This window comes from Panthera tigris, chromosome F2 (genome assembly GCF_018350195.1).
Source record: "Panthera tigris isolate Pti1 chromosome F2, P.tigris_Pti1_mat1.1, whole genome shotgun sequence".
Classification (NCBI taxonomy): Eukaryota; Metazoa; Chordata; class Mammalia; order Carnivora; family Felidae; genus Panthera; species Panthera tigris.
The window spans coordinates 23,497,219-23,524,577 of record NC_056676.1 but is presented as its reverse complement, the minus strand read 5'-3'; the positions used below and the strand labels follow the sequence as shown (position 1 = coordinate 23,524,577).

General features: G+C 35.3%; 1 protein-coding gene across 9 annotated transcripts in view; it reads left to right on the top strand.

Moving 5' to 3' along the window:
* The window catches only part of STAU2 (staufen double-stranded RNA binding protein 2), a 309,135-nt gene that overhangs the window by 6,830 nt on the left and 274,946 nt on the right, over positions 1-27,359 (top strand). For 2 of the 9 annotated variants that reach the window (XM_042973262.1, XM_042973266.1), the window contains exons 2-5: positions 810-883; positions 2,300-2,365; positions 4,851-4,907; positions 23,591-23,719. The exons of 1 other annotated variant lie outside the window; for it this stretch is intronic. In XM_042973262.1, the coding sequence (XP_042829196.1) occupies positions 23,680-23,719 (40 nt within the window). In that variant the 5' untranslated portion in view covers positions 810-883; positions 2,300-2,365; positions 4,851-4,907; positions 23,591-23,679. Of the gene's footprint in view, positions 1-809; positions 884-2,299; positions 2,366-4,850; positions 4,908-5,490; positions 7,150-17,769; positions 17,864-23,590; positions 23,720-27,359 lie in introns of those variants that run through there. 6 more of the 9 variants (XM_042973268.1, XM_042973263.1, XM_007080358.3 and 3 more) reach the window with 5 other exon arrangements.

Sequence of the window (27,359 nt, the reverse complement as noted above, 5' to 3'; positions counted from 1 at the left end):
TAACTTCCAAATGAATTATTTTCAGTTAAAAAAATGAAAATTGGTTGGGGCTGTATTTTTAGTTATACCTAGTGTATTTTAATACCATTTGACTACTGAGGCACTTTTTAGTGATTTTTTTTTTTTTTGTGAACAAAATGTAACTGTTTACGTTTCATAATTTATCATTTTCAAGTTCTAATGTAATTCATTTACTCATGTTAAACAGGGAATTATTTTTTTGGTTTATCTAGGTATGTTAATTAATACCTAAATCACCATAGGAGTATAGAATTTTAGAGTTGAATGGGATTGTCTTACTTATTGTTGCATAACAAATTACCCTGGGAAGTAAGGGCTTAAAACAACAAACATTTATTACTCAGTTTCTGTGGGTTAAAAATCTGGGTGCAGCCTATCTGGTACTTGTGGCTCAAGGCCTCTTAGAGGTTGCAGACAAGCTATCCCTGGAGCTGTGGTCTCATCTGAGAGAGTGACTGGGGGAAGAGCTGCTTCCAAGCTCATTCATGTAGCGCTTGGCAAGATTCAGTTGGCTTGGGAGGTATTGGACTGAAGGCCTCCATTTCTTTTGGGTTGTTGGCCAGAGGCCTGTCTCAATTCTTTGCCATCTGGGCCTGTCCAAAGGGCAGCTCACAGTATGGCAGTTAGTTTGCTTCAGAGCAGAGAGGTGAGAGAACAAGAGCAGGTAACACCCAAGGTGGAAATTGTGATCTTTTTTGTAATCCAGTCTTGTGAGTGGGATCTTATTTCTGTTGTATTTTATTTGTTAGAGGCTGCCTACCACAGTGACTTTAGTTTACTTTTTACAGATTTAAAAAAGAAAGAAAGAAAGAAAGAAAAAGAACTCGAAAGACACACAAAGTAGTTTGCCAAGGCTCAAAAGGTAATCTCCTGAAGAGCTTGGAATAATATTCACATTCAGTGATCCTCAGCCGTTGTGCTGTTTCTACAACATATGATTTTTTTCTGAAAATATAAAAATTGTTGCAGATTGCCAAGGTCACTATTATAACATATGTATATTGAAAACTTTCAAATTCATTTTGAATTGACCTCAGTTTGTCATCTTGAGAAAATGGCAGCTGTATATATACACACACACGGTATACATAAGAGCGTGTATATAAGAACCTATGTGTGTGTATATGTATATAGTGTATCTGTGTGTGTGTGTACGTGTATATATCAAGAACCTTTGTTTCTGAGGGAAATTTTAATATTAAAGTTTTACAGCATAAAAGATTCTTACCCAAGTGACTGGATTTAGTGCTTTTGTTCTTTATCAAGACTGTGTTGTTGCTTTTTAGATAAATTTTCTTGAAGGGTAGTGTCTGTACATAATTTGTTTTTCTTATTTTATTTTATTTTTTTTAGTAGCCTCTATGCCCAATGTGCAGCTTAAACTCACAACCCCTAGATCAGGAATCTCATATTATACTGATTGAGCCAGCCAGGTGCCCCATAATTTATTTTTTCATGTAAACTTTTTACATTGTAAGATCCCATGATTTGTTTGTTCATAGACTTGGGTGTTCTGCCCTTCTTTGGTATCTATTTTTAAATTAAGTTTAGAAGAGATTTGCCACATGCAAAGAAATATAATTGTAGCAGGGAGGTCAGACCCAGAAGGAAACAAACCCAAATGTAACAATGGGATATGTCAGGACAGTGATTTTTTTTTCCTGAAAATTTTATGTGAAATTTTATTGTGCATGCTGTTTTTATAGTGATGATAAACAAAACCACAAACAGAAAAAAAAATCCAGCTAGGTTATCTTACTTTGTACTCTTCCATACCACCTAGGAGAGTAAGTGTTGTGTGTTCTTCAGGCTTAATTTGTCTTATAGAGCTTGGAAACAAAGCTGTTTAAAACCTTACTAGAGCAAGGGGAGTGTATATTAAATATTAATCTGAAAATTTCAGATTGTTTTTAATAGCTCCACTTTTGCTGGAATTGTTTTAGAACCAGAAGGGTCATCTTTCAGCCTACCTCTGCACTGTCCACTAGTCACATATGGTTATTTAAATTTAAATTAATGTCAAAAATTTTAAAACATCAAAAATTTACTTTCTTGTTGCATTAGCCACATTTCAAGTGCTCGGTAGCTATATGTGGCTAGTGGCTACTGGATTAGACACTGCAGATATATAAAACATGTTTATCATCATAGAAAGTTCTATGTTGACCTAGATCTGCTCCATTTTATATTTGATTTTGATCAAGGACATGTGTTTAAAGTGCTAATCATTGAGATCACCAACTAAGTTGAACTTTATTTCTTCATTTTCATTTTCCAGTTTTTGGAGCCGTGAGGGATACAGCAGTTTGGTCAATATTGTTTTAACATGCTTCAAATAAATCAGGTGAGTTTGTGTTAAGGCATGTCCTACTTATATGGTGCTTGGGCCATAAATTGTGGAACGTATTAACCCAGCTTTTCTATAGCCATAACCTGGCCACCACTTTATAGAGCAATTACATCCTATATATTCACCATAGGAGACTGTGCAGGGCAGGTTGTCTAAGGATCATAGTGACAGTTCTGCAAGTTGTTAACTTACGAGTGTGCAGAGCAGAAGGTGTGTCTGTTTTTTTTGATGTTCCATCCCTCCAAGACTTAGTGTGTTCAGACTGCTTACAATTGTGATCTAGCTTCAGTAGGTGGCAGTTCTGTAGACTGAAAGCATTTCTAGTGACAGATGTTGTGAAGTAGTTATATCAGTGTGTTAAAAAAAAGTTCCTTTTCTAGGGCACTGGAAAAGGCTAGAAGGAAGGCTCTGTTAAATAAACTTTAGCCTATAATGTCTTAGACTCACTGAAAGAAGTATTTTTCTTAGGTCTTGGCATTTCTCCAAGAACTTTATACATTTCATCTTATTCATTCTGAACAAATAGGGCATTGTGTTGGAAGTATAATATTAGGAAATACTTTTATTTCAGATTTGTAAGTCAAGAGAGAAATAATTGGATTGCAAGAAGTAATGAATTTTGTGTGTGTGTGATTTAATGAAGTGGTACACGCCCGCCCCTGCCCTGTCCTGCTCAGCTTGTCTAAGTAATACCCTCCAGTTGTGCATCACACACCATCTCTCAGCCAGTGACTTCTAAGTTTATACTTCGCCTGGATCTCTCTTCCGAGCTCCACACTCATGTAGCAGTTGCCAACCCGATCTCTTAACTTGGGTATCTTTATGCATCTCAGAATTAACATGGGCACAAGAAATGGTCTCAGTGCTTTGATACACCAGACTGAGTTCCTGGGTTGGTTGAGGTCGTCGTGCCAGCAGGAGGAGCTTTGCATAGATTGCCCCTGCCTGGGCCTCTCTTTCTGTCCGCTGTGGTTGGCTCACTTGACTCTGAAGCCTAGTATTTGCTCTCATAGCACCCTGCCCTTTTATTTAATGATGTTCTAACATTTGCAGTTCTAGTCAAATATCTAGTTGTTTGCTTAACATCTTTGTTCCTTGTTAGGGACCGTATGCTACATGAAGGTAGCGACTCTGCTGGTTTATTCTTGTATCCCCAGGTCCTAGAATAGTTCTGGTTGGATATGGTTTTTCATGTATTTGCTGAATGAGTGCATGGATGGTGCTGGGGTTGTCACCAAAGCAAGGAACTCTCCATTCTTTTCAAAATAACTGCATAACTGCATCATCACTTTAGGTATTCTGTGCTTGCTTTACACAAATGCCACTAACATATAATTTCTTTCTTATGCAAAGTTATTCTTTGACTTTCACCTTGTACTAGAAAATTTTCTCCTGCAACAAATGTTGCTTTCATCAAAGATGATAGCTATGTAGGTTTAAAGGAATCTTAAGCTGTACCATGCTTGGTGCTTTCTGTGCCTTCATAGTTGCTGTCAAATCCCATGGGGTGCATTGATGGAGCTTTATGTGACATGACTCGCAAACTATGTTGTAGGTTTGGGTGGATGCCAAGTGTATGGATACCTGCTATTGTGTGGGTACAATTAGAATAATTTGTTTCATATTCTACCACAGAAAGGTGGAAATAAACATTCTTTTTATGCCAGTCGTCATCACTGAAAATTATAGATTAGTCCTACTGAAGATTGACTGTTGGTGCTACTGGTCATGTTGAATCAGGCATTATAAACAATTCTAGGCAATGTTCTGCAAGGCCACAAGCAGTTCCCTGTGCTTTGGCTGGAATTGTACACAGTGCTTGGAGATGCATATGCTGTCCTGGTAACATATGTGTATTTTTAGACTCAACCTCAGGACTCTCTTGCTATCGACTGAGTTTCATCCCCCCAAATGTTCAAGTCTGAGGGGAAAAATTAATCTAATTTGGAATAGAAGTTATAGAGAAGACTTTTTCTTCAGCCAGACTTAAACTTATGAGTGATTTATGTTTTATCATTGTCATGGTGACTGCTTTCCCACTAGAGTGTGAGGTCTCAAGATGACTGTGAAAAGGCATGAAAATGCGATTGAATCTGACACGTTGAAGCAGTTGAGGCTTTCACTGAGTGATTTTCAACACTGTCTTTCAGATTCATACTACATTCTTATTTGAGAGGTCATTTTGTTTGTTGTCTTAAGATGCCTGAGGAGCACTAACAAATTCTTCCATGTGTGTTCCTAGAACTAATTAAAAACAAGGCTATTGAGTTAAGTTATATGATATTTTATTTGATATTAATTCTGCCTGACGTTTTTAGGGATCATGGGACTGTCCCATGTTCCGTTACAGTAGTGGCACTCCTGTCTTTAAATTGTGCTCTAAATGTGTGTTTTCCATGTGCAACCCACGTAGAAAAATTAGGTAGTAGAGATAAACAAAAACAAAACAGTCACAAATAATTCCACTATTCTTTTACAGAGATAATCACTGCTAAGCATTTTGGGGTGTATACTTCTAGATTTTTTTCCTATGCAGGTATGTTTTTATGTGAATATATGTTACTTTAAAAACTGGGATAATATAATAGTCTGAAGTGACTTAATAATTCATAGTTTGGAAGTACTAAATTTGTTTAATCAAACCCTTATTGTTGGACAGATTTTGGTATTATAGTTAGTGCCAGAGTGATTTTTTTCCTTCTTTTTTAACCTATAAGTATGTTCCTTTGTCCATTATTTTCTTGTAATTAATTGTTAGAAATGGAAATACTGGTCAAACGAGTATGCAAATTTTAAAGATATTTGATGCATAAATCCCCAAAATACAAAATTATATTTATTAGAATGCCTGTTTTCTTACTTTCTTGACAAATTTTCAATGTTTGCCAATCTGTCTGACAAAAAGTGATATTTTAATTTGCATTTCTATGATTTGCTTCTGTTTGTTTTCTTTTGTGTTCTGTCTTTTGTGAATTGTTTATGTGTCCACTGGTAACTTTTCCTTTTTATTTGTAAATAAAATTACTTGGATTATAACCCCTTGAGAGTTTTCTGAGCTAGTATTGATAATTATTACTTTATATTTATCATTCATTTTTCAACAAATAACTAGTGGGAACCAATGTTTCCAGGTACTGTACTAAGTAGGAGTTTGGTATATTTTGGACCTTTCTCTCTGGTGATTAATTATGAACCCCTAGGGAAGCTGTAGCAAATTTAAATTAAGAAGGCATGTGTGCTATGAAATAATATTTTTCAATGAGTTCCTAAAATAAGGCAAAGTTTTTGGGATTAATTGGTGAGGCAGAATTGACAGGGCATGTATTCCACTGTGTTTAAGGGGAAGTCTGTATTAGGCAGCAGTAGGACTGGGAGAGTCCAGCAGCAGGGTATTAACAGAGGTCTCACTAGTCTGGTGGTTTCTTTGAAAGAGTTTTGCTGGTTTTGGAGTTTTGGAGGAACCTTTAAGTCCTGACTCAAGTAGAATGAGAGGTTAGGCAGGACAGCACAGTATTTCAGTGCCAGAAGAGTGGGAGAGGAAACCAGGTGTTATGTAGGAAGAATAAAGTACCAAGATACACTGCAAAGCATAAAGCCACTGTAGGATTATCCAGAAACGAAGACCTGGAGTTTAAGGGATAATGATGACCTATGTCACAAGTTTGTTGTGAGGAGTAATTAAACTGACAAAGGCAAAATGCTTAGCATTGACCCTGGTACTATTGCTACTGCTACTCGTAATGCCGTTGCTGTCTAGCTCTGGATATTGATGAGAAAGGAGGCAGACATTTAGATTGGTCATTAGAGTTGAGTAGTTGTTTGGGAGAATGAAAAGCACCTCGGACGTTTCTTAAGCCCAGGTCTGCGATAAGTGCTCTCCTCTTTCTTGCCATAGGCATCAAGAACTCTTATTCTTTTCTCTTAAAAGCTGCTTCTACTTAACTCTTAGTTATTTTTTCCCCAAGTCTGGCTATGGAGTAGGATCTACAATCTGCCCATCTCTCTTGAAGCTGTAGGATGCAGTCTATAGTTAGAGGATTAAAAAAATAACATAAGGAGTTAAGATGTGTAAGAAGGACTTTGGCTTTCTGCCGTGTTGACATAGCAAGATTTTTCCTCTATGTGGCCAGCTTCCAAGATGGGCCCAATGATCCCTGCCTCCTAGTATTTATACCATTGTATAATCCTCTCACATATTGTGTGGCCAATAGAATATGGTGGAAGTAATGGATCATTGCCAAGGACAGGTTATAAAAGACATTGTGGCTTTTGCCTCTTCTCTGTCCCTCTGTGCTGCTCCCCCCCCACCCTTCCTTCCCTTGCTCATTCAGAGTAGTTAGCTGCCATGTTGTGAATAGCTCTATGGAGAGGCCCATGTGGTGAGAAATTGAGGCCTCCTGCCAACAGCTAACAAGGAACTGAGGCCTCTAGCCAACAGTGTGTGACTGAGTCTTCTTGGAAGCAGATCTTCCAGCCCTTGTCAAGTTTCCAGCTGTAAACTACTGGCCCACTGGCATCTTGACTGCCACCTCATGAGATATCCTGAGCCAGAACCACCCAGCTAAGCTGCTTCTTGATTGCCGAACCTCAGAAACTGTGTGAAAAAAATAAATGCTTGTTTTTTAAGATTCTAAGTTGGGGGTAATTTGTTATGCAGCAATAATATACTCTTCCTCCTTAAACAACTTGAGAACATATAGATATGTAAACAATGATTTTTAGACATTGGACGACAGGTGGCATCAGACTGTGATCCCTGAGAGAATGGAAACCATGAGGTAAGCCCTTCTTTACACTAGTTTACAGTAGAGCCTGGAGGTTGTTTATATAGACTCCAGTGCAAGGAGGAGGAACCAAAACAGAGTTCATTTTCATTGAAATTAGGAAACAAAGATAAGTGTTTGGGAAGGCCAGGATGGTTAGAATTGCAGGGCAGAGTGTCAGAGAGAAGATTCTTAGGGGGAGAAGGGTAAGTATATAGGTAAGTAATAAAGTGCATTCAAGCATGAACACATTCTGGAGATCTGCAGAGGGTGCTTGAGTTTTTGGCTGAGTTCTGATCTGTAGATGCATGACAAGACTTATTCAAAGTCAGGGAAAGAATGACTGGAAAGCAGTGAAGAAAACAATTTCTGGAACTCATACAGAGCTGAGAATAGTTTGTGTCTAGACCATCTAGAGTCTAAAGACCTTCTAATACATGAGGCATTGGGAAGAGTCCTCAGAAGGCTTCAAGTGATCCCAAGTTACTTAACTGTGCATCAGAACAAAGTCCAACTCTAGAGAAATACAACACAATTCAGAATCCAACAATGTAAAATTTATGGTTTGCATCATTCAGTCAAAAATTACAATGCTTGCCTCACCTTGAATAAGGAATAGAGCATCTAGACAGATCAGTAAAGAAATAGAGGACTTGAACAACAGTGTAAGCCAGTTAGACCTAATAGACATACACAAAACACCCAGGATAGCTGGATACATATTTTCTCAAGTGCACATGTGACATTCTCCAGGGATAGTCCATATGTTAGGCCACAAAAAATTCTCAATAGATTTTAAACATTTATGAAACCATAAAAGTATCTTCTTCAGTCACAGTGGAATGGAGCTACAAAATCAATAACAAAGAATACCTGAAAACTCAAAAATATGTAGAAATTAAACAACATACTCATAAATAACCAATAGGTCAAAGAAGAAATCACAGGGGAGATTAGAAAATTATTACCAACAAATGAAAATGGAAACACAGCATACCATAACTTATGAGATGCAGCAAAAGTAGTACTTACAGGGAAATTTATAGCAGTGAATACCTATATTTAAAAAAGAAGAACTGAAACAAATAATCTAATTTCTTACTTTAAGGAAACTAGAAACAGAGGAGCAAATTAAATCCAAAGTGAACCAAAGAAAGAAAATAATAAAGATTAAAGGAAGATAAGTGAAATAGAGAATAGGAAACAATATAGAGAATCAGCAAAACCAAAACCTTTTCTTTGAAAATATCAACAAAATTAACAAACCTTTACCTAAACCAGACTGATAAAGGGGGAAAAAAAGCAAAGTCACACCTAACTAAAATCAGCAATGAAGGTGGGGATGTTGCTGCTGACCTTAAAGAAATAAAGAAGGGTATAAGAGAGTACTATAACAATTAATTGTATTTCAATAGCTTGGGTAATCTACATGAAATGGACAAATTCCTAGAAACACAGATTACCAAAACTAACTTAAGCAATAGAAAATATGACCTATAACAAGTAAATAGATTGAACCAGTAATAGTAATAATAACAAATCCCTTCCAAACACGAAAAGTGTAGGACCAGATGGCATTACTGGTGAATTCTACCAAACATTTAAAGAAGAATTAACACTAATCCTTTCAAACTCTTCCAAAAAATGAGATGACAGAGAATACTTCCTAACTCTATGAGACCAGCGTTACTCTGGTAGCAAAGCCAAACAGATACCATGAGAAACAAAACAAAAAAACCTGAAGATTAATATTCCTTGAATTTAGATGTAAAAATCCTCAAGAAAACAATGAGAAACTAAATCCAGCAGTATATTTAAATGGTTATACACCATGACTGAGTGGGATTTACCCAAGTGGGAATGCAAGGGCAGTTCAACATAGAAAAATCAAACTGCATAATACCCTGCATTAGTAGGATGAAGGGTAAAAAACAAACATCACCAGTTAATATGGAAGGCTTTTGACAAAATGTAACACCTGTTTATAATAGAAACACTCCAAAACTAGAAAGAGAAGGGAAATTCTTCAGTATGATAAAGGGATTTATGGAGAACCCATAGCTAACATCCAACTCAGTGATAAAGGACAAAACTTTTCCCTATGATCAGAAGCAAGACAAGGATGCCTATTTTCACACTGCTGTTCAGCATTGTGGTAGGAGTTATAGCCAGAGCAGTTAGGCAAGAAAAAGAAAAGACATTTAAATTAGGAAGGAAGAAGTAAAACTGTTTGTATTTGCAGATAACATGATCCCATATATGGAAAATCCCAAAGAATCTACAAAAACCCACTAGAGGTAATAAACACATTCAGAAAATTTGTAAGTACAGGATCAAACACAAAGTCAAATTGTGTTTCTGTATACCAGCAGTGAACAATCCAAAAAGGAGAAGAAGAAAACTGTTCATTTAATAATATCCAAAAATTTAAGGAGTTGAACCATTTATACACTGAAAACTATAAAACATTGTTGAAAGAAATTAAAGAAGATCTAAATAAATGGAAGATCTAAATAAATGTGTTTATAGATTGGAAGATTTAGTATTGTTGAGGTGGCAATACTATGCAAAACAATGTACAGATTCAATGAGATCTCTGTCAGAATTCTAGTGACCTTTTTGCAGAATTGGAAAAGCAGGTTTTTAAATTCATATGAAATTGCAGTGGTCTCAAATAGCCAAAACTCTGTTCTTAAAAAAGAACAGAGTTGGAAGACTCATACTTCCCTATTTCAAAACATATTAATAAAGTGACAGTAATCAAAACAGTGTGGTACTGACATAAGGATAGGCATATAAACCAATGGAATAGAACTGAGAGGAGAGAAATTATCTATCTATCTATCTTATCTATCTATATCTACAGATGATTTTTGACAAGAGTGCCATGACCACTCAATGCAAGAAAGAAAAATTTCTTTAACAAATAGTTTTGGGACAACTAGATACCCACATGCAAAAGAATGCATTTAGACCCCTACCTCACACTGCATTAATATATTAACTCCAAATTGGGAGGAGGGTGTGTGCCTGGGTGGCTCAGTTGGTTAAGCATCCTATTCTTGGTTTTGGCTCAGGTCATGATCTCATGGTTTGTGGCTTTGAGCTCTGTGTCAGGTTCATTGCTGCTGGTGCGGAGCCTGCCTGGGATTCTCAATTCTCTCTCTCTCTCTCTCTCTCTCTCTCTCTCTCTCTCTCTCTGACCCCTACTCCCCCTCACCTTTCTATCAAAATAAATAAACTTAAGATATATTAACTCTAAGTGGATCATTGACTTAAATATAAGAACTAAAACCCTGAAAACTCAACAACAGAAGTATAAACAACCCAACTAAAAAATGGGCAAAAGACTTAAATTGACAATTCTCCAAAGAAGATACGCAAATGACCAATATGAAGAAATACTCAACCTTGTTAGTGATTAGGGAAAAGCAAATGAAAACCACAATGATATACCACTTCATGCCCACCAGGATGACTAGAATAAAAGGCAAAAACAGTAACAAGTGTTGGTACAAGGGTGCAAAGTGTTGGTACAACAATGTACAAAGGTATATTGCTGGTGGGAATGTAAAATGATTCACCTGTGGAAAAAAATTTGGCAGTTCTTTAAAATATTAAACATAAAATTAGTATATGACCCAGCCATTCTATTCCTAGGTGTATACCCAAAAGAACTGAAAACAGGTGCTCCTATATATGTACACACATGTTCATAGTAATACTATTTACAATAGACAAATGATGGAAGCAGCCTAAAAGCCTATAGATGGAAGAATGATTAAAGAATGATTAAAGATGGTGCTGTAGGAAGATCCTGAACTTACTCCTCCCACAATAAATAAACAACTACATACGGAATAATGTTTCTACAACATATGTTTCTACAACAAAGGACAAAAAAGACAGCCTTGAGATGGAGAGGAGGCAGAAACGTCATCTTGCGAAAACAAAACAAAACAAAAACCCAAAAAAACAAAACAAAAAAACATTCCAGGTGTAATATATAATCAGGAGGGAACTCAAAAATACAAAACTTTTCCCTGAGGAACCAGAGGTTAGTGATTCATAACAGGTATCCCAGTCCTTGGATCCTGCATAACAGAGACAAGCCATGCAAATACTGGGCTTTGAAAACCAACTGGGATTATATCCAGAGAAACCATAGAACTATAGGAGTGGAGAACCCACTCTTAAAGGATTAGCACATGTACTCACCCCAGGATCAGCACAAAAATACCAATTTGAAAAGTGCCTCTGTGAAGAAGACCCACTTAGTAATTTTAAAGCGTCTGTCAGGAAACTGTTGGGACTTTTCTCTGGGGATGGAGGCATTGGTAGGTGCCGTATTTGTGACCTCATCCTACCTTGCTAATGTTGGTGCTGGTGGGAACCACTTTGCAGCTATATCTCAAATTCCTGGAGACAGTGGGCACACCCAGCTGAGAACCCTGCCCATTCCCACAGTGCAGTCACGTGTTGCAACCAGGTGAAAGCCCCACGCAGGCACATGCAGCTGAGCCAGGTGTCAGCCTCATTCACCCTGTGCTGGAGACATGGTGCTGCCACAGTAGACAGTGCAGGCAGCCCACACAGGGAATTGTGCTTTTGAGGTACATATGACATCTACACAAGGCTGCTCCTTCAAGACTAGGAGAGGTGATTTGATTTGCCTGATACATAGAAGCAAACAAGAGTCAGGCAAAATGAGGAGACAGAGAATATGTTCCAAATGAAAGAACAAGATAAAACACCAGAAAATGACATTAATGAAATGGAGATAAACAACCAACCTGATAAAGAATTTAAAGTAATTGTCATAAAGATGCTCACTGAACTTGGGAGAAGAATAGATGAACACAGTGAGATCTTCCATAAAGAGACAATGTAAGAAAGGTCCAAACAAAAGTTACAGAGCTGAAGAGTAAAATAACTGAACCGAAAAATACACAGACTGGATGAGCTGGATGAGCTGAATATTGGATCATTGACCTGGATGGCAAAGCAATAGAACTCATGTAGACACATTAGCAAGAAGAAAAAAAAGTTAAGAAAATGAAGATAAGGGATTTTTCTTTCGGACACTATCAAGTGGAATAACATTCACTTTATTTGGGTCCTAGAAAGAAAAGAGAAAGGGGCAGAAAACTTATCTGAAAAAATCATGGTGGAAAACTTCTAATCTGGGGAACGAAATATACATACAGGTCCATGAGAGAATTCCAAATAAAATGAACCCAGAGATCCACATCAAGGTACATTGTAATTAAAATTAGAGAGAGAATCTTCAAAGTAGTGGGAGAAAACTTGTTACATAAAAGGGAAATGTCATAAGGCTATCAGCAGAGTTTTCAGCAGAAACTTTGCAAGCTAAAAGAGAGCAGCATGACATGTTCAAAGTGCTGAGTGGAAAAAACTGCCAACCAAGAATTCTCTAGTTGGTAAGGTTATCATTCAGAATTGAAGGAGAGATTAAGAATTGTTCAGATAATCAAAACCTAGAGGAGTTCATCACTACTAAACCAACTTTACAAGAAATGTTAAAGGGACTTTTCTAAACTGAAAAGAGATGGCAATAACAAGCAAATGTATGAAAGTAAAAATCTCTCTGGAAAAGGTAAGTATATAGTAAAGGTAGTGGATCAATCACTTACAAAGCAAGTATGAAGCTTAAAAAAAGACAAAAATAGGGGCACCTGGGTGGTTCAGTCGGTTAAGCATCTGACTTTGGCTCAGGTCATGATCTCACGGTTTGTGAGTTCGAGCCCCATGTTGGGCTCTGTGCTGACATCACAGAGCCTGGAGCCTGCTATGGATTCTGTGTCTCCTTCTGTCTCTGCCCCTCCCCAACTTGTGCTCTGTCTCTCTGTGTCTCTCAAAAAATAAATGTAAAAAGAAAATTAAAAAAAAGACAAAAATAGTAAAATTAAATAAAACTATGGTAATTAGTTAAAGACTGAATGAAATGATGTAAAACATGACATCAAAAATATAAAACGTGGGCAGGGTGGAGAAAATGTGTTTTGGAATATGTGCAAATTTAATTGCTATCAATTCAAAGCAGACCATTATATACATAGTAAGTTATATATGAACTTCATGGTAACCACAAAACAAAAAGTTACAATAAATACACAAAAGTGAATGAGAAGGAAGATGAACAGAACACTAAAGAAAGCCATCAAACCACAATGGAAGAGAAAGAAGAAAGGAACAGAGGAACTATGAAAACAGCCAGTAGACTGAACAAAATTGAAAAAAGTACACACCTATCAATAGTTGCTTTCAGTAAATGGCCTAAACTCTCCAACCAACAGACGCAGTGGCTGAATGGATTTAAAAAAAAAAAAAAAAAAAAAAAAGCAAGTCCCATCTATATGCTGCCTACAAGAGTCTCACTTCAGAAATAAGGACATACACAGACTAAAAATGAAAGGATAGAGAAAGATATTCCATGTAAATAGGAATTAAAAGAAACCTGGAAGGATGCCTAGCTGGCTCAGGTGGTGGAGCATGCAACTCTTGATTTTAGGGTAATGAGTTCAAGCCCCATGGTGGGCATAGAGCTTATTAAAAAAAATGAAAGAAAGCAGTACGGTTACACTTTTAGCAAAGAAAATTGACTTTAAAACAAAAATTATAATAATAGACAAGGAAGGACATTACATAATGATAAAGGGGTCAATCCAAAAAGAAGACATAATAAGTATATATGGACCCAACATAGGAACATCAAGATTTATCAAGCAAATATTAACAGATCTAAAGGGAGAAATTGATATCAATACCAAAATAGTAGGGGACTTTAACACCCCATTATATCAATGAATAGATCATCCAGACAGCAAATTAATAAGGAAACCTCAGCCTTAAATGACACCATATAGATTTAATATATACAGAACATTCTATATAAAAGCAACAATAAACATTATTCTCAAGTGCACATAGGCCATTTTAGGTTAGATCACATGTTAGGCCACCAGTTAAGCCTCAGTAAATTAAAAAAGGTTGAAATTCTGTTGAGCATCTTTTCTGATTACAATGGTATGAAACTAGAAATCAATTACAAGAAGAAAACTTGAAAATGGGGAGGTTAAACAACATGCTACCCAACGACCATTGAAGAAATCAAAGAAATAAGAAAAATTCTGAGAGATAAATGAAAATAGAACTATGATATACCAAAATCTTTGGGATACAGCAAAAGCAGTTCTAAGAGGGAATATTATAGGAATATAGGACTACCTCAAGAAACAAAAATCTCCAATAATCTAACTTTGCACCTAAGGGAGCTAGAAAAAAAAGAACAAATAAAGCTCTCAAAGTTAGTAGAAGAAAAGAAATAATAGCAATCAGAGCAGAACTATCAATGAAAGAGACAGAAACAATAGAAAAGATTAATAAAACTAAGAGCTGATTATTTGAAAAGATAACATTGACAAATTTTTAGGTAGACTAACAACCAAGAAAAAAGAGAAGGCTCTAATCAAAATCAAAATGCAAGAGGAGAAATTAAAACTGACACCACAGTACAAAGGGTAAGAGACTAACAAGAAATATATGCTAACAAATTGGACAACCTAGAAGAAATGGATAAATTCCTAGAAACAACTATCTTCCAGGACTGAATCATGAAGAAATAGAAAATCTGAATGAACCAGTTATGCTGAGATTGATTAGTAATGGAAAACTTCCCAAAAAGCCAAAGTCCCAAGACCAGGTAGTTTTGCTGGTGACTTCTACCAAAATTTAGAAAGATTTAACACCTATCCTTTTCAAACTCTTCCAAAAAATTGAAGAGGAGGGAATACTTCCAAACTCATTTTATGAGGCTAGCATTACCTGGATAACAACCCAGACATGGATACCATATAAAAGATTTTTAAAAATTATAGGGCAACATCACTGATATGAACATTTATGCAAAAATTCTCAACAAAATGTTAGCAAACTGAATGCAACAATACATTGAAAGGATCATAAGCCAAGATCAAGTAGGATTTATTCAAGGGATGCACGGAATGGTTCAGCATCCATCAGCCAACCAACATGGTACAGCACATTAACCAAATGAAGGAAAGAATTGCATGATCATCTTTATAGATGCAGAAAAAGCATTTGACAAATTTAAACATTTATGATAAAAACTCTCAACAAAGTGGCTACAGAGGGAATGTACCTCAACATAACAAAAGCCATATATAGTAAACACACAGTTACCATTATACTCAGTGGTGAACAGCTATAAGCTTTCCCTCTAAGATCAGGAACAAGACAAGGATGCCCCACTATCACCACTTTTATTCAACATAGTGTTGGAAATCCTAGCCACAGCAATTAGCAGGAAAAAGAAATAAAAGGCATCCAAATTGGAAAGGAATAAGTAAAATGGTCACCACCTGAAGATGACAGAATACTATACATAGAAAACCCAAAAGACTCCCCCATTTTTTGATTGGGATTTATTTTTTGTTGTTGAGATGTAAGGGTTCTTTATGTATTATAGGTGTCAATTCCTTATCCAGGTATGATTTGAGAAACAATTTGAGAGAATTTATTTTTAGCAGACTTGCACTGCAAGAGGTCTTGAAGTTATTTAGGCAAAAGAAAAATTACTAACAGATGGAAATTTGGATCTGTGAAAAGGAATGAAGAGTGTAAGAAATGGTAAAATATGGAGTAAATGTAAGACATTTTCTTCATTTTTAAACTTTTCAAAAGAGTTGATTAATTAAATCAAAAGTAATAACAATGAATTGGTGGCTTATAGTATACATAGAAGTAGATTGATGTCAGTAGCATAAAGAATGGTACAGGAGAATGGGAAGTATGGTATTGTTAGGTCCTTATACCATATACAAAGGGACATAATATTTATTTGAAGTGTGTATATTTTAGAGCAATTGCTGTAAAAAAAGAAAAATAACTTATAAGCTATAGGGGAGATGAATTGAATATTAAAACCTAATCAGTCCACAAGAAAGTAGGTAAAGATGAAAAAAGGAATAAACAGGAGATGAAACAAAAATAGCAAAATAGTATATTTAGATCTCTTTTTGAGAATTACATTAAATATAAATGATCTAAATCTAGTTAAAAGGCAGATACTCAGATTGGCTAGAAAAGCAGTTGTCAAATATATGGTGTTGAGAAACTTTGAATATAAAGATAAAGATAGACTAAAAGTACAGATTGCATCTGGCTCATATGTAGTAATAGGGACTTTATTTATACTTATCATGAAACAACTCCCTGTTCCATAAAACTAAGTCCATAAAATAACAGTTCTGAAGACACTGCATGTGAAGCAATGAGAGTCAGGGATCTCTGAGTGATAAGAAACAAGTGAGGTGATCCTGCAATTGCCCTAGTCTGTTGCACTGAGAGACTTACCAGGATGTGGCACAAGCAGTGGCAACTGAGGTGTGGAGCTTGCCACATTCCCCTGGTTGAGGAGATGTTGCTCTGGAACTGAGTTGCAAATTATAACAGCAAGTCTTGAAAGAAACAATATATTTCCAAGTTACTTAACTGCATCCCAGAACAAAGTTCCGGAATATTTATAGGACTGGGAAACACCAGCACACAACAAGTGCGTGTCATTCAGTTAAAGATTCCCATAGATGCACAGGAACATAAAAACATGAGAATAATCTATCATGGGGGCACAGAATTGATACAGATGATAGAATTAGCTGAGGATTTTAAAACTATTTGTTATAATTATATTCCATATGTTCAGAAAGTAAGAAACATATAAGATGCAAAAAGATCCATATAGAACTTTTAAAGATAAAAACTACATCTGAGATGAAAAGTATAGTGGATGAGATAAATCACAGATTAGATCTTGCAGGAAAAAGATTAAGTGTGTATATACTTCCAGAAGTAGTTGCCAGAAACTTTCCAAATAAGTTTTTTCAAATACCTTTTAATGTTTATTTATTTATTTTTATTTATTTTTTTAAACTTTTTTTTAACGTTTTATTTTTGAGAGACAGAGAGAGACAGAGCACAAGTGGGGGAAGGGCAGAGAGAGAGGGAGACAAAGAATCTGAAGCAGGCTCCAGGCTCTGAGCTGTCAGCACAGAACCCAGTGTGGGGCTCAAACCCATGAACCATGAGATCATGACCTGAGCTGAAGTCGGACACTTAACTGACTGAGCCACCCATGTGCCACCAAATAAATTTTATTAAGATGAAACCATAAACCAGAACTTTCCAAATAAATTTTATTAAGATACAACCATAAAGAAGTTCAATGAGCTACCAAGTTTAAGAAATATAAAGGAAACTACCCCGAGGCTTATCATAATCAAATTACCAAATACAAATGATAAAGAGAAAATCTTAAAAGCAGTCAGAGAAAAAATAGACATGATCAAGTTGTGTGCATAGGAACAAAGATAAAGATGACATTAGATTTCTTGTCAGAAACAATATAAGCAAGAAAACAGTGGAATAATATGTTTAATGTATTGAAAGATGAAAAAAATCAACCTAGGATTCTGTACCTGGCAAAAATATGTTTCAGAAACAAAGATGTTGAAAATTTATTTTCAAACACAGAGAAGCTGAAGAAATTAATTGCTAACACCCTCTTCCCCCCCCCCCCCCCCCTTTAGGAAGATTTTAAAGTATGTCCTACAGACAGCAGGAAAGTGATACCAGTTGAATAAAAATAAAAACAAAGCCAAAAGACCCACAAGAAATGGTAACTACTTGGGTAAATATATGGAATTTTTTTTTTTTAAAGGATTTTATTTTAGAAAGAGAGTTTGAGTGGGGGAGAGGGGCACAAGGGCAGAGAGAGAGAGAATCCCAAGCAGGCTCATGCTCAGCACAGAGCCTGACATGGGGCTTGATTCCATGACCCTAGTATCATGACCTAAGCCAAAATCAAGAGTCACTCAACTGACTGAGCCACCCAGGAGCCCCTAGAATTTGTTTCTTATTTAATCTCTTTAAAATATATTTGCTTAAAGTAAAAATATTAACAAGCTATTGTATGGTTTATAACATACATAAAAGTAAAATGCCAGATAACAGCGTAAAGGCTGAGGGAAAAAAGGAAATATAGAGATTCTTATACTCTACATTAGATGGTAGATCATTTAAAGGTAGATTGTGATAAGTTAGAGATCTATATTGTAAACTCTAATGCAGCCACTAAAATAGGAAAACAGTCATAACTAATAAGCCAAAGTAGAATTTAATCATGCAGAAATTAATTAATACAATAGAAGTCATGACAACATGAAAAGGGAAAAAAGATCATTTGGGACAAATACTGTATAAAATAAATAGTAAGATGATATGTTATAATGAATAACCATATTAAGTACAAATATAAATATTCTAAACATCCCTATTTAAAGGCCAAGATTGAATAAAAAGATCCAACCATTTACTTGGCTATAAGAAGTACTTTTAACTATAAACACAAATAGATTAAAAGTAAAAAAGTAGAAAAAGATGTAACATGTTAACCTAGTTGAAAGAAACTTGGACTGAGTTTATTAATTTCAGACGAAGGAACTTTCAGTATTATCTGGGGTAAAGAAGATCATTTCATAATAATGGGGTCATTTAATCAGAGGACATAGCAGGCTTAATGTTTATACACTTAAACCGAGCTTCAAAACATGCAAAACAAAATGAACAGAAATGCAAAGATAAATTCACAATTATAGCCAGAGATTTCAGTCACCCCTCTCAATAATTGATATAACAAGTGGGCAGAAAATTACCAAAGATACAGTTGAGTTGTTGAGTTGAGAATTCAATTCAACTTGACCTAACTGGATTTAGAGAACACTCTACTCAAGAAGAGCAGAAAATACATTTGTTCAGAAGTTTACACTGAACATTTACCAAGATAGACTGTATTTACCAAGATTGGGCTATAAAAGAAGTGTCAATAAATTCAAAAGGATTGAATTCATAAAGAATCTCCCAGACCACAGTGGAATTAAATTAGAAATCATTAATAGAAAGATCCTTGGAAAATTTCCCAAATGTTTGGAAATTAAATAGCATGTTTATAAATAATCCATTGTTAGAAGAAATCAAAAAAGAAATTGGTAAATATTTTAAACTGAATGAGGATAGAAACAACATTTTAAAAGATAATGCTAAAACAGAGGGAAATCTATAGCTTTAAATATCTGTATTAGAAAAGAAGGCAAATCTCAAATGACTTCAGCTTCTATCTTAAAAAACTAGAAAAAAGAAGAGTAATTTAATCTCAAAGGAAGCAGAAGAAAATAGTAGATAATCTGAATAGCTCCCTATGATTTAAAGAAATTGAAATTGTAGTTAAAAGTCTGCCCACAAAGAAAACTCCAGGTCCAACTAGTTTCATTGGTGAATTGCACAAAACACTATAGGAAGAAATACTATCATTTCTATATCATCTTTTCTAAAATATTTGAAGTGGAGGGAATATTTTCCAAAGCCTATGATGCCAGCATTGCTGGGGAACCAGAACCAAAGACATTATAAGAGAACTTTAGAATAATACTACTTGCAAGCATAGATGCAAAACATTTAAGCCAAATTTCAGCAAATCAAATTCAACTGTGTATTAAAAGGTTAATATGTCATGACCACTTGGGGTTTATCCCAGGAATGCAAGGTTGGTTTAACATTCAAAAAAACCCATATAATTCACCATATTTACAAACTAACAAGTAAAAATCATGGTGTGGAAAAATCACTTGACTAATCCAGTAACCTTCCTGATTGAAAAAAAAAAAAAAAAACCTTTACAAAACTAAGAATAGAAGTGGGATTCCTCAATCTGATAATGGACATTCATGACAAACCTAATTTGCTGACATTGTACTTATCGGTGAAAGGTTAAATACTTTCTTTATGATATAAGGAACAAGAGAGAGATGTTTACTTTTACCATCTTATTGAATATTGTCCTGAGGTTCTAGCTAGTGCAATCAGAGAAGAAAAAAAAAATGTTATTCACATGAGAAAGGAAGGAATAAAACTATCCTTATTCACAGATGGCCTGACTGTATATGTAAAAATCTCACAATACTATTAGCACCAGTTGAATGAGTTTAAGGATACAAGATTAATATACAAAAATCAGTTGTGTTTCTATAAAGTAGCAAGGAACAATCAGAAGTTCAAGTAAAAAATACCATTTACAACAATACAAAAATATGAAATACTTACTGATTAATCTGGCAAAATATGTTAAAGAAAATTGAGAACTACAAAATACTGTTGAGAGAAAGCAAAGGATACTGAAATAAATTGAGAGATACAGTTGTTCCTTATTCACAGATTTTGTATTTTCTTTTTATTTTTTACTTAAAAAAATTTTTTTTAAATGTTTATTTATTTCTGAGACAGAGAGAGACAGAACATGAGCTGGGGAGAGGAGAGAGAGAGACACACACAGAATCAGAAGCAGGCTCCAGGCTCCGAGCTGTCAGCACAGAGCCTGACGCGGGGCTTGAACTCACAAACCATGAGATCATGACCTGAGCCGAAGTCGGTCGCTCAACCGACTGAGCCACCCAGGCGCCCCTGTATTTTCTTTTTAATGTTTATTTTTGAGAGACAGTGAGACATAGTGTGAGTGGGTGAGGGGCAGAAAGAGGGACACAGAATCTGAAGCAGGCTCCAGGCTCTGAGCTGTCAGCACAGAGCTCAATGTGGGGCTCGAACCAGGGAACCATGAGATCATGACCTGAGCCGAAGTTGGACGCTTAACCGACTGAGCCACCCAGGCGCTCCACAGATTCTGTGTTTTGAGTTGACCTATCTGCTGAAATTTATTTCTAATCCCCAAATCAATACTTGGAGTGCTTTGCAGAGTGGCACAAAATTTGAGTTGCCTGATATGCGCAGTCTGAATTCAGGATGAACAAGGTGACATTCTGTTTTCTTGTTCTAGCTGTCATGCATTAAGCAGGTGTCCTTGGTTTATTTAGTGCCACATTTTTAGCATTTTTGTGGGTTTTTTTGTTGGTGATTTAGCTGTTTAAAATGGCTCCTAAGCGTGGAAGTGCTTTGTAGTCTTCCTAAGCATAAGAAAGTTGTAATGTACCTTATGGAGAAGATACATGTATTTAGATAAGCTTTGTTCAGGCAAAGGTTACAGTGCTGTCAGCTCTGAGTTTAGTGTTAATGAATCAACGATATATACTAGATAGGGGGTCTTCAACCAGAAACACACATAAAACTAGGTTATGTATTGATTGAGAACAATGTCATGACCAGAGGTATGTAGGAACCTGTCTTTCCCCTAGCAGCAATGGTTTAGTATTTGATAATTCACTGTTCATGGTGACATTCTAGAACATAATTATCATTAGATATTATTATTCCAGTAATGAGAATTAGTTGTGTATCTTGTACATGAGTTGGAAAACTCAACTTTGTTAAAATGTTGATTTTCACCAAATTAATCTATAGATTCAAGGGACTTCTCTAATTTTTGCAGGCAATTCATATGTAATATGTATTATTCATATGTAAATTCATATGTAAATATGAGAATTTAGAATAGCCAAAATAAATGTGAAAAAGAACAGTGTTGGGGGACAATACTACCTAATTTCAAGAAATACTATAGGGGCGCCTGGGTGGCTCAGTCGGTTAAGCGTCCGACTTCGGCTCAGGTCATGATCTCACAGTTCGTGAGTTCGAGCCCCGCGTTGGGCTCTGTGCTGACAGCTCAGAGCCTGGAGCCTGCTTCACATTCTGTGTCTCCCTCTCTCTCTGCCCCTTCCCTGCTCATGCTGTGTCTCTCTCTCTCTCAAAAATAAATAAACATTAAAAAAATTTAAAAAAATGGGTAAAATATTCAGGTGGACACTTCACTATGGGATAAATACAGAGAATGTGTCAAAGATGAAAAGATGATCAACATCAGTAGTCAGTAGGGAAAAGCAAATTAAAACCACAGTGAGATACCATTACACAGCTATTAGAGTGACTAAAGTTATGAAGGCTGACCATATCAAATGTTGGTAAGGCTACCATATTTTAGCTGTGTTTAAATCCCAAGGTGGCTTCCTTTGTAAAAGTTAGGGATTGTAGACATGACACGGCCTGCTTTAAGTTAGGTTCTTGAACATCTTCTTGTTTACAGAACCGTGGTGGCCCTATAAAGACTAGAACGGACAACAGCAATTAGAGTCTAAGACTTTTACACTATAAATCATTCCCTACTTTTGGTATGACTTTGTAAAATAACTTTTTTAATACAAAGCTTAATCTGTATGTTTAGTGTAAAAAAGGTAGAACAGTGGGATACTTGAAAGTAGAAAGTGAAGAGTCCCTCTGTTCCCTGCCAGTTCCATTTCTCCCTTAATACACAGGCACATGTTTGATGTAAAAAAATAAAAATAAGACTGGACAGTAGGCTGTTGTATCTGTTTTTCTTTCGACCTCTTGTAATGTTTCCCATGTCAGTGCATAAGCTCTGTACCTCATCTTTGCAAGGTTGCACATCCCATTGTAGTTTATTTAATTACTTATTGATAGGTAAATATTTAGCTTGTTTATAATTCTTGGTAATACAGTCTTGCTATACAGATTGTCACTGTGTATATTTTATGTGAGTCTGTAGAATTGCTGTTTTAAAGATAGATGCAAATGAAACTATAAACAGTGTTGTCAGATTGCTCACTAGAAGGTTTGTACTAAGTTATATTTGCATCAGTAGAGTTTGCATCCATTTTCCCACATCCTGGCCAATACTTACATGATCATTTTTTCATATATATCAGTTTAATATGGTAAGTTACATTTCACTGGAATTCGATTTTTCATTTGTTTAGACGTTAGTTTTTTGAATAGATGTGTTCACTCAAATTATATTGTGGGTTGATTGTGCATACCTTTGTCCCTATTCCTATTGGATTAAAAAATCGATTCATATCATCTTTGTATTTTATAGTTGTTAAACAATTTTTCTTTACATGTTGCAAGTATTTCTCCAGTTTGTAGACATTTTTAGCATCATTTATGGTACGTTTTGCTCTATGGAAGTTTTATATTTTTATGTTGTTAAATCTGTCAGTTTATCCCACTGTGGCTTCTAGGTTTCTCTTCTTATCTAGAAAAGCCTTCTGCCTTACAGGATTATGACAAGTATTTAGCCAAAGTTTCTTGTGCTTTTGCCCTATTTTTATATTTGCATTTTAATACTTAGGGAATTTATTTTTGTGTTTATATGAGGTAGGAACTTAAATTTTTCCCTAATAGGCAATTATATCAGAGGAGTTTGATTCTTGGATAGTGATTTTGCTTGGACAACCTTAGGTTATAGTCTAATTCGAAGTTATAAGGTTTGTTTTAGTTATAAATATGGATAAGTAATTCTGTTTCTCCTAGAAGGCAAGAACCTGTAGAAGGTAAATATCTTTGCTTTTTTGACTCTGTGTTTTTTTTTCCCCCCCTTTATTTACTTGGGAATTAGGATGAGTCACTTCCAATAGCAGGGCATAGGGGAAGGGAAGCCAGCAAAGAGACATAGACACTGTGTCCAAGTCATTTCTGGGACCAGGGATGGAAACGGATTCTTCTGTGGAGAGACTTGCCTTGGCAGGTGAGGTAGACCAAGACTTTATTAGCAACAGCTCTGGCTGCAATTTAACTACTTTAAAAATGTTGCTATTGTGAGTTCTGGCTTAGGAAACTTTTGGTGTTTTGATGGATTCTGGTCAGTTTTTTCTGTGCTTTCCTTCTATGAATTCTATTTTCTGCTAATGATCTACTTGTATTTGATGGAATGTGATGTTTTCTGTGCTTTCTCCTGCATGTGTGCTTAGACAGGCTTGGATTGTCTTTCTCTCTTCTCTCCTTGCTAGCTTGGTGAATTCCCACTTTCTTTAATATAATCACCACCTCTTAAAACCTGCCTTTCAATCCCTCCTCCACCTAAGAAGTCCCTGTAACAGCCTTATTGTAGCACTTACATTGTAGTATTGTATTTGTTTATTATATGTGTCTGTTTCTTGTACCCTTCTGAGCTCTTTTGGGACAGGGATTTTTGCTTGTTGATTGAAAAGTCTGAGCTACATTATTTTCATATAGTGTGAAGATTTAAGTCCCAGAGAGGACATTTTATGAAGATATAAAAAGTAGGGTATATCTCAGAAAGAATAGAGTATATCTACTTTTTGTTGCCTGTGCTGGTACTGTTAAATATCTATTTACCAGTGTTACTTACCAAAGTTATGGAGAATTACATGTAAACAAATTTCATATCAATAAATATAGAATATTCCAAAACAAATATGACAAAAATGTTTTTTTATATCACAGCTGGGAATTTTTCAGAGGAAACAAACTTCTGATGTTATAAGTCAATGGAAAACATAACAAATAACATGTTTCTTACAGAATGTTAAAGAAGTCTATTTGTATGAATAAAATCAGTGTATCCTAACAGATTTAAGTTTATTTTTTGAGAGAGAGAGAGAGAACAAGGAAGAGGCAGAGAGAGAGGGAGAGACAATCCCAAGCAGACTCTGTGGGTGCAGAGCCTGATGCAGGGCTTGATCCCACGAGCTGTGAAATTCATGACCTGAGCCAAAACCAAGAGTTGGACTCTTAACTGTCTGAGCCACCCAGGTGCCCCTAGAACATTTTAAGCTAGAATATTTTAGTTTGGAAGGCTGTGAAAAAGGGTTTATAAAAACTGTATCAATGTTTTCATAATTTGATGATGTTTTAACAAATTGTTTTTAATCAGAATAATAATAGATTCTTGTCATTGTGTGTCTTGCATCATCTCATTCAACTCATACTATTATATAGTAGTATAAAAACAACTATTCTTTCTGTTTTGCTGTCTAGGAAAGTGAGTTTTCGGTACTTTCTCAAAGTCATATAGCTATCAGTAAGTGGCAGAGATGTCCAAACAGGATCCTAACCATCATAGGGCAGTTGCTCTCTCAAAATGGTCAAGACTTAGATTGTGAAATCCATTATCATTAATGTAATTTAATTATTTTTTTGCATATGAGGTAAATATTTTATTTTTTAATTTAAAAAGTTTTTAAAAATCTAATTTATTGTCAAATTGGCTTACATACAACACCCAGTGCTCATCCCAATAAATGCCCTCCTCAATGCCCATTATCATTAATTTTATTTACTTCTAAGTAGACTTCTGTTCCAGCCACCTAACTGACTTGAAGCCTATTTCAAAATATCTTCAGGGAGGACATTCTTAGGTCTCTTGAAAATGTATACCTGTGCAACAGTGTATGTATTTCTCACTTTTTGCAATGTTGACTTTTCTAAAAAGTTAGATAGAAAGCTAATTTGTGGATCTCAACTTTAATAGACCAATTTGTTTTGTAGTTTGATAAATGCTTTATTAAAATTTTGGTCTAACTTTTAATTATTGCTCTACTCTGTCAAGTAGTTAATAAGATTTGTGATTAGATAGAGGAATATCTATTCAAAATAAAGTTCTAACCACTTTGTAAAATAAACAGTTACAACTAGGACTAATTAGTTGTAAATTTAATAAGTTTAAACCTTTGAATTTTAGTTATAAAGCTTTACCTAAGTGAGATCCTTCGTGCATTTGCATACCTTTCACACCAAAACCTCAGTTATACATTAAAATGTTTTACTGGATGCATGTTCTTTTTATGAAGCAGAGAATCAAAGTTAATGGAATGTAAGTTTAACACCATGTTATTAGTTGGTACTTTTCTTAAAGGATTTAGATCAGGTTTTCTAACCAAACAAGTATACAGAGCTATAAACTTACCATTTTTTAAAAATGTTTATTTATTTTGAGAGTGAGAGAGTGTGCAAGCAGGGGAAAGGCAGAGAGGGAGTGAGAGAGAGAATCCCAAGCTGGCAGCGCAGCGTCCTATGTGAGGCCTCTGTTTCACAAAGTGCGAGATCATGACCTGAGCAGAAGTCAAGAGTCAGATACTTAACTGACTGAGCCACCCAGGTGCCCCTATACTTACCATTTTAATCACATTTTAATATATTAAAAGCCTATGCTATTAAAATTTTTCACTATAAAATTGTAACATTATGCTTGCTGTGCTGCTAATAATTTTTGCATTGTAGAAGGTGAATGTGTAGCATTGTTGAGTTATGAAAATTGTATAGTAGTATAAATGCTATTAAACTGTTATGGAAAATTGGCTGATTTTTATCAGACTTTAGTATTTCTCATTTTTAACAAATTGTCATTTTTCTTTTTCTTTTTGATATTCAGTTATCTGTGTTACCTATTGTACTTGAGTTATTTAATGCCATGGTATGTAAGGACTGAAATTAGTTGTGGTCCAGGTCACTTTGTATTTTATATAGTGACTGACTTTCTGGTACAATTTATAAAATTCATGGTGGAATAAGTAAGATGCAGATTTCCTCAAACCTCTCTTGACTTACTCTTGTCTTTTTTGTGCTGTTCCAAAAAGTAATAATTACTGTTTTTTTATTTTGTTTTTGTTTTTTGCTTTTTTGTTTTGCAGGCCACGTAGGGTGTGGTTTAATTGTAGAATCAGCTGCCAGCTGTATTGGTCCTACAGGTGGTTGCTTAGGTTCTCTTTTACTTGTGCCTTACTAGGTATTTATGTAGTTTTTTAATCAAATAATTTCTTAACTGTAATGATTGTGATCAAATTATTGTACTAAATTATTGGTCCTATAAAGAGTATTAAAAAGTTAAGAGAATACTGTTTTGTCCATTAAACTTGCCACAGAAAGTTTATAGATAAAGTTCCTAAAACCAGCTATTTCCATTCATTTAATGTATGCTCCACACATGGTGGCTACAGTTTTGTTGGGCAGAAAGTAATCCACTTGCGTGTTTTATGCTTAGATTTTAAAGTGTTGCTTAGTACTGATTTGTAGGGGATGAAAGAAAACTAAAAAGCAGTTAATGTGTCTGTAAATGAGATGAAGGAATAACATAGGATAAAATAATTTAATATAGTATTAGGAAAATAATTTGAAGCTGTAGTATTTAGATTACTATACATTTAAAAATCTTAACGTCAAGATAATCTGGGGGTTAAGTAGGATAGATTTATTACCCTTATTTTGCAGGTGAAGCGAAGGCTTAGTTTAATTAAGTAAGAATCATTAAGACCTTACAGGTTAGGGAAGGATTTCTTAAATAAGACATAGAAAGCAAAGATTGGTGAATATAATATATAAAACAATCAATTAAAAAAAAGATGGAAGCAATTCCCAAAAAAGGAGGC